Source organism: Glycine max, chromosome 5 (assembly GCF_000004515.6).
Source record: "Glycine max cultivar Williams 82 chromosome 5, Glycine_max_v4.0, whole genome shotgun sequence".
NCBI classification, from domain to species: Eukaryota; Viridiplantae; Streptophyta; class Magnoliopsida; order Fabales; family Fabaceae; genus Glycine; species Glycine max.
Window position 1 is genome coordinate 11,128,922 of NC_038241.2, and position 12,613 is coordinate 11,141,534.

A 12,613-nucleotide genomic window follows, 5' to 3' on the forward strand; every position below is an offset into this window, starting at 1 on the left:
CCTGTATTCATACATTCAGAGAGAGTTTTTGTAGTATTCCTTTATAGATATAGGGAGTGAATAGGCAATTTAGTCCCTGAGATTGTACCAATTTTGCATATTAGTCCCTAACTTAATGTTAAATACAAAATAGTCCCTATCTTTGCATAGTGATGCAAAATAGTCCTTCCGATAAATTTTAAAGTAACGCTGTTAGTGAGGTCAATTTTAGTGCCACGTGGACTATCCAACGTGGCACTAAAGGATGACGTGGCATGACACGTGAACGTGCCTCCTAAAAGATGTCACGTTATTTGATGATAACAAAATGAGTAAATAGGCAATTTAGTCCCTGACTTTGTACCCCTGTTGCATATTAGTCCATAACTTAATGCAAAATTCAAAATAGTCCCTATCTTTTGCATAAGTGTTGCAAAATAGTCCCTAATTTAAAAGATGTCAGAAATCGTGCTTAAAGTGTCCATGCATTGCAAAGGTTGTGCCTTGCATGATTTCTGACGGCACAGATTCCTCCTTGGATTCCTTGTCATCTTTTGATTCCTCTGGTTTTTTCTCTTCTTTCTTTTCTTCTTCCTCTGCTTTTTTCTTCTCCACTTTGTTGTCCTCTGCTTTTTCCTCTTCCTATTCAAAACACAAAAAAAAAAAATCAAAACCCGGAATGATACATTGATGGTAATTGAAGAAAAAAAAAGAGGAAAAGAGAATGGTTATGCATACCTCGCCCATTGGTGTTGACGGCTACAGAGATAAGGTTGTTGCTGTGGATTTTTGGTTCTTTTTATTTGTGCAAGTGTGTGTGGGTTCTGTTTCGTATATATGCCCCAATTGGTTCAGAACCATCAAATTTGAAGAAGCCACTCATTCTATCATCATCAAATGACGTGACACTAAAATTGACCTCACTAACAGCGTTACTTTAAAATTTAACGGAAGGACTATTTTGCAATACTTATGCAAAAGATAGGGACTATTTTGAATTTTTCATTAAGTTAGGGACTAATATGCAACATGGGTACAAAGTTAGGGACTAAATTGCCTATTTACTCGTTTTGTTATCATCAAATGACGTGACATCTTTTAAGAGGCACATCCATGTGTCATGCCACGTCATCCTTTAGTGCCACGTTGGATAGTCCACGTGACACTAAAATTGACTTCACTAACAGTGTTACTTTAAAATTTAACGGAAAAACTATTTTGCAACACTTATGCAAAGATAGAGACTATTTTGAATTTAATTTTAAGTTAGGGACTAATATGCAAAATAGGTACAATCTCAGGGACTAAATTGCCTATCCACTTTAGATATAGGTTAAAAATGGTTGAATCATGACCATCATCTTATTGACAACGCATGAAAACCTAATCAAACTATTTGTAAATTGTCAAATCTATTCCAAAAAAAATAAAAAAATAAAAAAAATCACATATTTTTTTTTATTTGATTCCATTTTTAGATCTTATTATAAAAAATAAAATCAAATGAATAATTATATTAATTTTTATTGTGATAATTGATAATAATTATTAAATAATTTATTACTTTTCCAGTATTTTATAAGGTATATTTTACTTTTATAAATTGATAAAAGATGTACTAATATTATTAAGTATGAAGTGATGCACAAATTATAATTATTTTACAAAAAGAACTAATAATAATATTTTATATTAATACTAAATAATTTTTTTAACTAAAATATATGTTAAACAAAATTTAATAAAAATAAAAATTATTTTTAAAATAATATAACATATATAATAATTATGTAAGTTAAGTTGATAAATTTAAATTATGATAATATATTAAAAAATAAAAAAAATCTTAGAATGAAACCTAACCAACTCAAATCACAAGATTAAATATTATATTTAAATTAAACAAATCAAATTTTATCTTTATTTTATATTTAATTTAGATAATGTTTTATATAAAAATCAAATCAAATTATACATAAACATCCAACAGATGTGCTAGGTTTATGTGGAAGGTAGACATTGCCAATCCAACGTCTATAATTCCAGAACACTTGGTCTACCGACACGTCGTTTCAAACATACATTTCAAATATTTTTTTTTTAATAATCAATAGCAGCGTTTCACCTTTTCCATTTTCATGAACAAAATATAAATATTTCACTCCCCAAACCCCAAAGTCCCACCAATAATTCTCGTTCCCACTCTCTCTGTTCTGTTCTCTCTGTTCCTCCAGAGTTCCTCTATCCTCAACGCCTGTGAAGGTGAGTTCTTATCTTGATTTTCTTTTTCCTTAACAATACATTTTAATTCCATCTTTCTGTATGTGGGCTTTGCATTTTGTGTGGAATTGTGTCACCAAAATGTCACAATTTTCAAATTCTGACTTTGAAATTAAAACCTTTTACCCCATTTTTTTTAAATTTTAAAGCATAGTTTTTTTTTTTGGTGTTTTGGCCTGTGGTTAATTTGATGTTAGATTTTCAGAATTCTTGTGTTTCATGTTGCTCATAAGGATTTTTCCCGTGTGATTGGGTCTCTTTTTGATCTGATTAAGAGGTTTCTCGCAGTTTGTTTTAGTTTCTTTCTTCTTTTATGGGGTAAGATTGATTTTTTGCATTTTCTATTTTCTTTACAATTTGTGGACGTAGTAAGGGTTTCGGTGGTGTATATTAGTTTAATTCAGGTTATGGGAGTGTGCGTGTGTGCCAATGAGTTTGTTGCTCGATTTAGACATGAGAAGAGAATGAAAAAAAAGAGGAACAAAGAAACTGTGTGTGTGTTGTTGTTGTTGTAGTAGTGCTAGTGAACAAAATGTTCTTTTTATTTTGGACACATTGGCTGGTGTCCAAAATTTCTAGATTTCTGTTGTTCTGCCATGGGAAATTATGTGGTTCTGAATTGCAATTGATTATGAGTTTGGTTATAGCTAGCTTGATTGCTTTTCTGGTGGGTGGTAATATTTATACATACATGCATGCTTGCATACGTACACACATATTTTCTATGTTTTCTGTTATTTGCTTGGTTGAAGTGTCTGCAATTTGATTAGCAATAAGTTGTTTACTAAAAGGGTTTAAAGAAATTTGTGTAGTAGATGATGAGTTTGAATTGCAATTGATTATGAGTTTAGTTTTAGCTTGTTTTTTTTTGTTTTTTTCTGGTGAATGGTGACCTATACATAGGGAGAGGGATGAGGGCCTTCTCATAGGGAATGGATGGAAATGTTACACTGTTCTTCTTGTGCGATTGCTTTTGTTTATTTGAGTGAATGATGATTTATCTCCAGCACTTCTTTCTTTCTACTAATGATTCCAGTATTTTTTTTTCTCTCATTTGAACCCCATGTTTGTGCAATGGATATAATTTTAAAAATGAATGACCTTACAGTTTTGATGGCTACAAACCTACAAGTAGTTTGATTATTGTTGGTATATCAGACACCTACTGGCCTACATAGTAAATATTCTTACAAAATTTTCAACCTTAATTGATTCTTCTTTGACATTCTGAGGACCACGTGCACTTTTAACTTATCTTCATTAATTTGAATTTTTAAATTTATTCATGATTCATTACAACTTCACAAGTATTCCATACAGTACCCAGTTTATTAAGATTAAGATGTTGGATTTTTGTTTGACTGACTGGCTTACTGAATTATTTATATTTGTGAGAGTTCTTTTAATTTAGTTTTTAATAACCTTTATCTATTGTGAGTAAATTTGGAGCCGCAGATATGTTTAATGTAAATAGTTTTTTTGAGAACATTTTTAATGTAAATAGTAAATGGGTTTTCTTTCTTTTGTTTGTTAAACTGTAGTTGATTGGAAATACTGGGGACTCTTGTGAGCTGAGTGAGTGAGTGAGTAGTTGCATGAGTTTCTCTGACATTTTTTAGGAGAGATATTCCTCATCAATCTGAGTTAAGATGAAGTACAACTGCAGTAACTATACTGACATAGCTGCCTGCTGCTTACGGGCTTGATTCAGATGTTAAAATGTTATGGAATATTATGTACTGCTTCTCAGTTCTCAATGCAATCCCCCTCCTTATAATGCTTGTGTCTTGGTTATTTCATTCTGTTCTATTTATATACTGTATAATAGTTTATGCTCCTATACTTTGGGAATTTTGCACCAAATCAGATTAGTTTTTATTTTTTTTTTATTTTTTAAATAAACTTATTTGAAATCAAATCACCTTTGCAGGTGTTTTTTCTGTAGTTTGATTGCTTCATTCTTTGAAGTGAATTTGACAATTAAGTAAACTGGTTGAGAAGGGTTCACTCCTCTTCACTGGAAGAACAAAACATAGATTGCAGGTGGAGTTTTTCTGATGGTAAGCACTTTTTTTCTTTCTTTTATGCAGAGCTACTCGTCTGTGTTTTTATGACTCTTGTTGGGGGAAACTGCATTAAGTTTACATTGTTTGTCTTAAAATGTGGGTTTGGGCCTAACTCAACCCCAAAAGCTAGCTCATGGGGTGAGGGTTGTCTCCCACTTATATATTCTATCTTTGCACTATCTCTACCCACAATCCAGTTCTTTTACTCATTGGATGGTAACATAAGAAATTCCATCCAATATTTCCGGCCTTGTTTCATGTCTAGTATTGCATGCTATGTTAGCCATTGTGATTGTCATCATTGTGGCATAAAGTTACCAAGCAGGACAGGATGTCCGCATATATGCAGTTTGGCTTTCCGTTTTTATATCATTTTTGTATGTTCTTAATAGTAGGTATATTTTATTACAAGATTTAATTTTAATTAGGCATACAAGGCTCTGTGGGCTTTTTGTCTGACCCATATGGGCTATGGCTTGACTCGGTTGGTCCATTTGACAGTTTTATCTTAACTGAAACTTTCTTTCACCTTTGCCATTGAAGTACTCTGCCTGCTAGGTGTGATGTACTACTACTTGTTTTCCTTTCATACCTGCTATGTCTCTTCCTATTAAACCTCAAGTTGCTTCTGCAAACTGTAAGTCAATTCATTGTTATTTTTCTATGTTGCTGAATATAATTATCTTTATTTTGTTATTATGTTTTCTAAATGTATCTATATATTGATAAAATTCTGTGCTTCCTGCTGCAATGTCATCTCTTTTAAACTAAATGGGAAAATAAAGGAAAAAGCTGAATGAGAATTATCTTTATTTTTTACAGACTTACAGTTGTTAATTTTTGTAACTAATGCTTTGTTAGTCCAGTTTCTCTATGTGTTCTTTGATTCAACCAAAGAATGTTAAATAAATGCCTCTGAACTAATTGTTTCAGTTCCATGGTTTCCTCAACAGATATGCTGCTAAAGCCACACACATAAAGTGGAGCTGATTGCATAACTAGAATATGATTGAGAGCTAATAACTAATTCAGATGATCTTGTAAAGGTTATAATCAGTCATTTTACATGAAAAGGAGGGATCTTTTAGTCAAGCTATTGGAAACTTGCTGCAGTAAGATATCAATCACACAGTTGCACTCACAGTGTTTGAAAGTGGGCCTTGCCCTTGATAGTTTCGTTGTTACCAAGCTTAATGTTCTTTATGCTAGATATGCATCACTTTGCCATGCACATAAGCTGTTTGAAGAAACACCTTGTAAAACTGTCTATCTATGGAATGCTTTACTTAGGAGCTATTTTTTGGAAGGAAAATGGGTAGAGACGTTATCTCTATTCCATCAAATGAACGCTGATGCAGTAACTGAGGAAAGACCTGACAATTACACAGTGTCTATTGCTTTGAAATCATGTTCTGGTTTGCAGAAGCTTGAGCTGGGAAAAATGATTCATGGATTTCTCAAGAAGAAGATAGATAGTGACATGTTTGTAGGGTCTGCATTGATTGAGTTGTATTCAAAGTGTGGACAAATGAATGATGCTGTGAAAGTGTTTACAGAGTATCCAAAACCAGACGTGGTTTTATGGACTTCAATAATTACTGGGTATGAGCAGAATGGAAGTCCTGAACTTGCACTTGCGTTTTTCTCCCGAATGGTTGTGTTGGAGCAAGTAAGTCCTGATCCAGTAACACTTGTTAGTGCTGCTTCTGCTTGTGCCCAGTTATCTGATTTTAACCTTGGAAGAAGTGTACATGGATTTGTAAAACGAAGGGGTTTTGATACTAAGTTATGTTTGGCCAATTCTATTCTAAATTTATATGGAAAAACTGGTTCCATCAGGATTGCAGCTAATTTGTTCAGGGAAATGCCATATAAAGATATTATATCTTGGAGCTCAATGGTTGCCTGTTATGCTGATAATGGAGCTGAAACTAATGCGTTAAATCTTTTCAATGAAATGATAGATAAGAGAATTGAACTCAACAGGGTTACTGTCATTAGTGCATTGCGAGCTTGTGCTTCCAGTTCAAATTTGGAAGAAGGTAAGCAGATTCATAAATTAGCCGTCAATTATGGTTTTGAGTTGGATATTACTGTCTCTACAGCTCTTATGGACATGTACCTGAAGTGCTTCTCACCTGAAAATGCAATTGAACTTTTCAACAGAATGCCCAAGAAGGATGTAGTTTCTTGGGCTGTTTTGTTTAGTGGCTATGCTGAAATTGGAATGGCACACAAATCCCTGGGGGTTTTCTGCAACATGTTATCTAATGGAACACGACCTGATGCTATTGCTCTAGTGAAGATTCTTGCTGCTAGTTCAGAATTGGGGATTGTTCAACAAGCTTTATGTCTTCATGCTTTTGTAACTAAAAGTGGATTTGACAATAATGAATTTATTGGAGCGTCACTCATAGAGTTGTATGCAAAATGTAGTAGCATAGATAATGCTAACAAGGTTTTCAAAGGACTGAGACATACAGATGTTGTTACCTGGAGCTCAATAATTGCAGCTTACGGATTCCATGGGCAAGGAGAAGAGGCTTTGAAATTATTTTATCAGATGTCTAATCATTCAGATGTTAAGCCTAATGATGTAACCTTCGTCTCAATTCTATCTGCCTGTAGTCATGCAGGTTTGATTGAAGAAGGGATAAAGATGTTTCATGTCATGGTGAATGAATACCAATTGATGCCCAATATAGAGCATTACGGGATAATGGTTGATCTTCTTGGTCGAATGGGAGAGTTGGATAAGGCCTTGGATATGATTAATAACATGCCCATGCAAGCTGGGCCTCATGTATGGGGAGCCTTACTTGGTGCTTGTCGCATACATCAAAATATTAAGATAGGGGAGCTTGCCGCTCTGAATCTTTTCCTGTTAGACCCTAATCACGCAGGGTATTATACGCTTTTATCAAATATATATTGTGTGGACAAGAATTGGCATGATGCTGCAAAACTCAGGACATTGATAAAGGAGAATAGGTTGAAGAAGATTGTTGGTCAAAGCATGGTTGAGATAAAAAATGAGGTTCACAGTTTCATAGCTAGTGATAGATTCCATGGTGAATCTGATCAGATTTATGAAATGCTGAGAAAATTAGATGCAAGAATGAGAGAAGAAGGTTATGATCCTGATTTACAGACACAAGAAATACAGTTCTAATTTTGACTGTGTGGAACATTAAATCTGATGGGGAAGTTGTCTCATGGCATTAAGATTTATACCATAATTTAGATGGTTGACTTGCTGGTACTGAGATTGGGGAAGTTATTTGTGGTCAGAAATACCTTTGCAAGCGCTTTTTCTGCAGTTTGATTGCTTCACTCTAAGCAGAAATTTGATAATTAAGTAAATAAGTTGAGAAGGGCTCATTAAAGCTTCTTAGTGGCAGACCAAAACATAAAGTGGAAGTGGATTTGTTCTGATGGTAAAAATTTCTTCGCTTTTATGATGGCTAGTTGTCTATGCATTTACGGTTCTTGTTGGGGCAGCTCTAGCAAGATTACATTGCTTGGCCTAGCAGATATTATTTACTCATCATTACATCTCTTGGCATCCTGTTAAATTTACTGGTTATGTATCTGTGCAGTTGAACTTTTCAAGAAATTGATTTGTCATAAAACTACTTTTAAACAGAAGAATTCACCCAACAATTGCATTGGAATATAGCTGAGCATGTTTTGTTTTTTTTAATCAATTTTGGTTTTTAATAATTTTACATTGTAGGTATTGTGTTATTGTTTCAGGCGACTATTGAAAAATCTTCAACGTAATCAAACCACTGCTTCATTGGAAAATCTTGATGAATCTCCTTGAGGGAAAGAATCTTGATGATTTTTCAACAGTGTATCCTGTCATTGAAAGTTTCTAGACCATCACTACTTCATTGGCCATCTTCTATAGCACAGGATTCCTTTAACATATATTGCTTTTTTTTGCACCTTTTGTTTGTTATTTTAACTTCTGTGTGCAAGTTTTTCCTTCCTGTGAAGAGGAGCACACTATACCTGTAGTATCGTTGTCCTTTGGATCCTCTCATGTGACATAACTAGAATGTCGGCGGACAGCTTTTATCTTCTAATAATATCCTGTCTCTCTTTTGACATGGTATTCATCTCATGAGATGACCAAATTTGTCTATTCATTTGTGTTGAACAAGTTCATGGAAAATCTTTTAATAGGAAATAATGCATTCAAGTATAGTATATATGTAGAGTTAGAATGTTTTTTTTTTTTTTTTAAATTTGTTTGCCACTTCTCTAGGTTAGCAATTGTTTGTCTGGAATTATATATTTTGGTTAGTTTTTGAAACTTGTTAGACTATATGCTACTGAATCCTGTACAGGTCCCAGATGAGCTCCTAGAAGTACATATGCTGATTTTAGCTTATCAAATCAATTTCATTTTCTTCAATAGGTGTTTATAGTGAAATTTATGCAAACAATATCGTAATCTATGTCTGATAAAAAAAAGATTATAATCTATAATATATCTTCTAATTTTAAGAAGTATTTAATGATTTTCAGCGCTTTTAAAAATGAAAAATTCAGTATCTAAAATTATTTTAAATGTAAGAAATATATAAAGAAAATATTCAATATGTTTAGTATCTATGATCTACAATTCAATTCTTTTCTCTTTATATTATATTTTTTAAAAGTATTGATTATTTTATTTTTTAGAAGTATTGATTATTTTAGATATCGAAAATCAATAAATACTTTCCTAAAATTAGAGTATATATTGTAGATTATAAATATAGATTGCATAGATTATGGATTATATAGATAGATCATTCCTCAAAAAACTAAATAAATAGATAGATTGTAGATTCGAAATTGGAGGTTATAGATAAATGACTTTCTTTAAAATATTATTTTAATTTGATTTATTTATTACTTTAAAATGTTGATATACATTAACATAAGGTGAAATAATTTGTTAATAAAATGCTAGAAACTAGTAAAATTTGCTTTCATAAAAAGTTCTATATCAACGTGTGTTCATCTAATTGGAATTAAGTTTGGATCCCTTAAATAAAATTTTAAAGTTCAAATATTATAAATAAAAAAATATAATTAAGAAAAAGACTTCATTAAAAGTGATAAGAGTAGTTTCTTTTACAAAAATGTTAGTTATTAGTAAACTTAATGGATACTTTACCTCAATAATACAAGTGATCTGAAATAAAATTTAAAATATCTGATTTGGTTAGACAAATATTTTCACAATTAAATAAATTAGAAGCTAGGTTATTTAACAAAACCAACTGATGTAGGTTTCTATTAATCATTATTTAAATATATCATTACATCAGATTTTTTTTATATAAATATCTATTAATACCATTCGTAATATCACATCTAATTAATTATCAATATTAACATTGACAGATATCTTTAATAAAAAAATGATTTTGGCAAGTTTGTGACACCCTCTACCCCGACATATAAATAAATAAAACATATAAAAAAATATCGGTAACCAAATTCACACGGATAAAACGTTCACATTCACTTCACTATTATCAATTAAAACTTATTAAAAATATATTCGGCTCGAAACAAGGCCGTCAAAATTTACAAAAATATTTTGTTAAATCAGTGAGATAAAATAAAATAGACTAACATTATGCAATTAATATAAAACTTATGTCCTGCTGTCACATCCTATCAGAGCATTGTGTTCCGACGTCCTTCAACACAAGGTTCCTTTAAGCACTTCACCTAGTCATCTGCTCCCCCGAACACAAGGTTCAAGATCATCACAGGATCCAAACACAAACAACAAATCGGGAGTGAGTTATCACATTTCTAGCTACTAGAGAGAAACAAAACAACATATAGTAGTCAAATACAATTTACTTAGCATATCTCACATTATTTCATCACTTTGTCATTCAAAATTTACTTTTCAATCATCAATCAAACCTTTCAATCATAAATCACAATACACAAGAATCACACACTCCGATCAAGATATAATAACACATCAATTTCATAATGAACAATTAGCAAGTGCATGAGACAGTTATGTTAAGACTCAAGTCTATATGCAATGTGGTACCATGTCAGTGAAAAATCACCCTAGGACGCTTAGGAGTACATAACAAGACACACCACACAATGGGTTTGTCAGGTCACTCTCACTAAGTAAGATCATAGGGAGACCAGTCAGGGTCACGATGTTTTGCGAGAATGCTCCAACCATATGGGATCAGCATAGGCTTAAAGGAGCACTCAAACCCGGTGACTCCCAAGGCCTACACTCTGAAGAGTCCGTCAGGGCCTCTCCCTCCTGATTCAGGTCCAACCCCTAAAATCATTTTAGCACACAAACATTGCTAGTGAATTATACAATACCCACAACCTCACACTCGTGTCTTAAACACGTACAACATATTGCGCTACAATTTAACACTGGTTCCTAAATAGGAACCTACACTTTCTCTTTAACACTGTGCATTTACACTTTTCTCAAGATAACACTGGTCGGGTTATTGTACAATTCACAGCTTACAACACAAATAATGTCACATCAAGAGTTAATCACACACTTATTCACAACCAAAACTCATTCACAATTTCACATCTCATAATGTCACAATCCACCATCACATGTTTTCACGTATCTCACAATTCAACACCTGTTTTACTTTACACTTTTACTCAATCTCAAAAACAATATTATAATCTCAAGGCAGCATATTATTCCACAATTCATCACATATTTCATTTATAAGCATTGCTCATGAATTATACAATACCACGACCTCACACTTATGTTTCAAACATGTTTAACACAATTGCGCTACAATTTAACACTGGTTCCTAACTAGGAACCTACACTTTCTCTTTAACACTGTGCATAAACACTGGTCGGGTTATTGTATAATTCATAGCTCACGATATAATTAATGTAACATCAAGTGTTAAACACATCCACTTATTCACAATCGAATATCATGTCCACACTTTAACATCTCATAACATCACATCAACCATCTCATAACATTCCCAATGATATTCATAAGGTACAACATACACACGTTTATGAAATTTAACCATAATATTCTCAAACTCCAACACTTAATAATTTTTGGAATCATACTGTAACACTCTACAATATTATTTACATAAATTATTAATATAAATAACTACCTCTCTATATATAAACTAGCATACATCATATTAAATCACAAATTTCAAAGTAAGCTTTCAATGCACAAATTCTAAATAATTATATGAACACTTTGGTCAGTTTCAATTATGATATTAATTTTTTGAATTATATATAAAAACCTAAACAACAAGAAAAATAGAAAATACAAAATCAATATCTCTCTCTAAATTTCTCCTTACTTTATTTCATCAATTCATATTAATTAGAAAAAGTACTCAATTTATAGGATTCACGCTCAACACAATAGCATATCAATTTCACAACAATTGGTTTGTCAAACATATATAATTCATTGTAATAATTATAAGGATAAAATGAAATTGCAAAAACACCCCAAAACCCATTCCAATTGATATCTCTAAGGATCTCTACACATGTTCTTACTAGTTCCCAATTGTGAATAACTCATCCCTTACCTCTAAGCGGGCTCACGTGTCTTCAGCCAGCGATAGCAGCATCTCTAGCGGTTCCCTGAGATTCCTCCAATTTTTATCCTCTAACTGCTCCGATAGAGTTCCCAAACGTCAACGAGACAGAGAAGGGATTGAAGCCTCCACTTGTACTGTCATCATGTGATTTACTTTTCTCCCTTCACAAATATTATCTCCCAAATCCCAACGGTGAAAGCGTGCGAAATTAAATTTTGAACAACATATCCAAATTTCATGAAAATCCAACGGTTAACGAAACCGGAATCATAGTTTTACCGAGACAACTATGGGTTTCTGCGGAAAAGGAAAATGCTACAATGCGAGGGGTATTTCTCTTAGCTCAGCCATAATATCAAAATTTCCAACGGTGCGAATGCTAGTAATTGGGTTGCAAACGTGTTTCTCAAATTTTACAACGATCCAACGGTAAATGAGTCCAAGATCGTTATTTTATGAGACAGGTTAGGTGGCATGCGGGAAAAAGAGAGGATTTTGGGAGAAGAGAGAAAAAACAAAATTGTGAGGCAGAGGAGTCTGAGGAGTCTGAAAACTGACCTAGCATGTTGTTATTTATAGCCAGGGGCATTTACGACCTATTATTTACTCTATTTATTTATTTATTATTTATTATTTTATAAAAACAAACTTTATTTTATTCTCTATCA

The 12,613-nt window shown here is 32.6% G+C and overlaps 1 protein-coding gene across 3 annotated transcripts; it reads left to right on the forward strand.

Moving 5' to 3' along the window:
- The first annotated feature begins 2,085 nt into the window (after positions 1–2,085).
- LOC100802611 (putative pentatricopeptide repeat-containing protein At3g01580) lies at positions 2,086–8,535 on the forward strand. Of its 3 annotated transcripts, XR_005891382.1 has the most exons (5): positions 2,086–2,241; positions 4,190–4,319; positions 4,869–4,962; positions 5,279–7,762; positions 8,082–8,535. XR_005891382.1 is itself a non-coding variant. In XM_014775538.3 (3 exons), exon 3 carries the CDS (start codon positions 5,392–5,394, stop codon positions 7,495–7,497), a length of 2,106 nt encoding a protein of 701 aa, XP_014631024.1. In that variant the 5' UTR covers positions 2,086–2,241; positions 4,190–4,319; positions 5,279–5,391; the 3' UTR covers positions 7,498–8,535. The 3 variants fall into 3 exon arrangements, 1 of the variants encoding a protein (XP_014631024.1); XR_001388317.3 differs by lacking the exon at positions 4,869–4,962; XM_014775538.3 differs by lacking the exon at positions 4,869–4,962 and having other exon boundaries at positions 5,279–8,535.
- Positions 8,536–12,613: the final 4,078 nt, after the last annotated feature.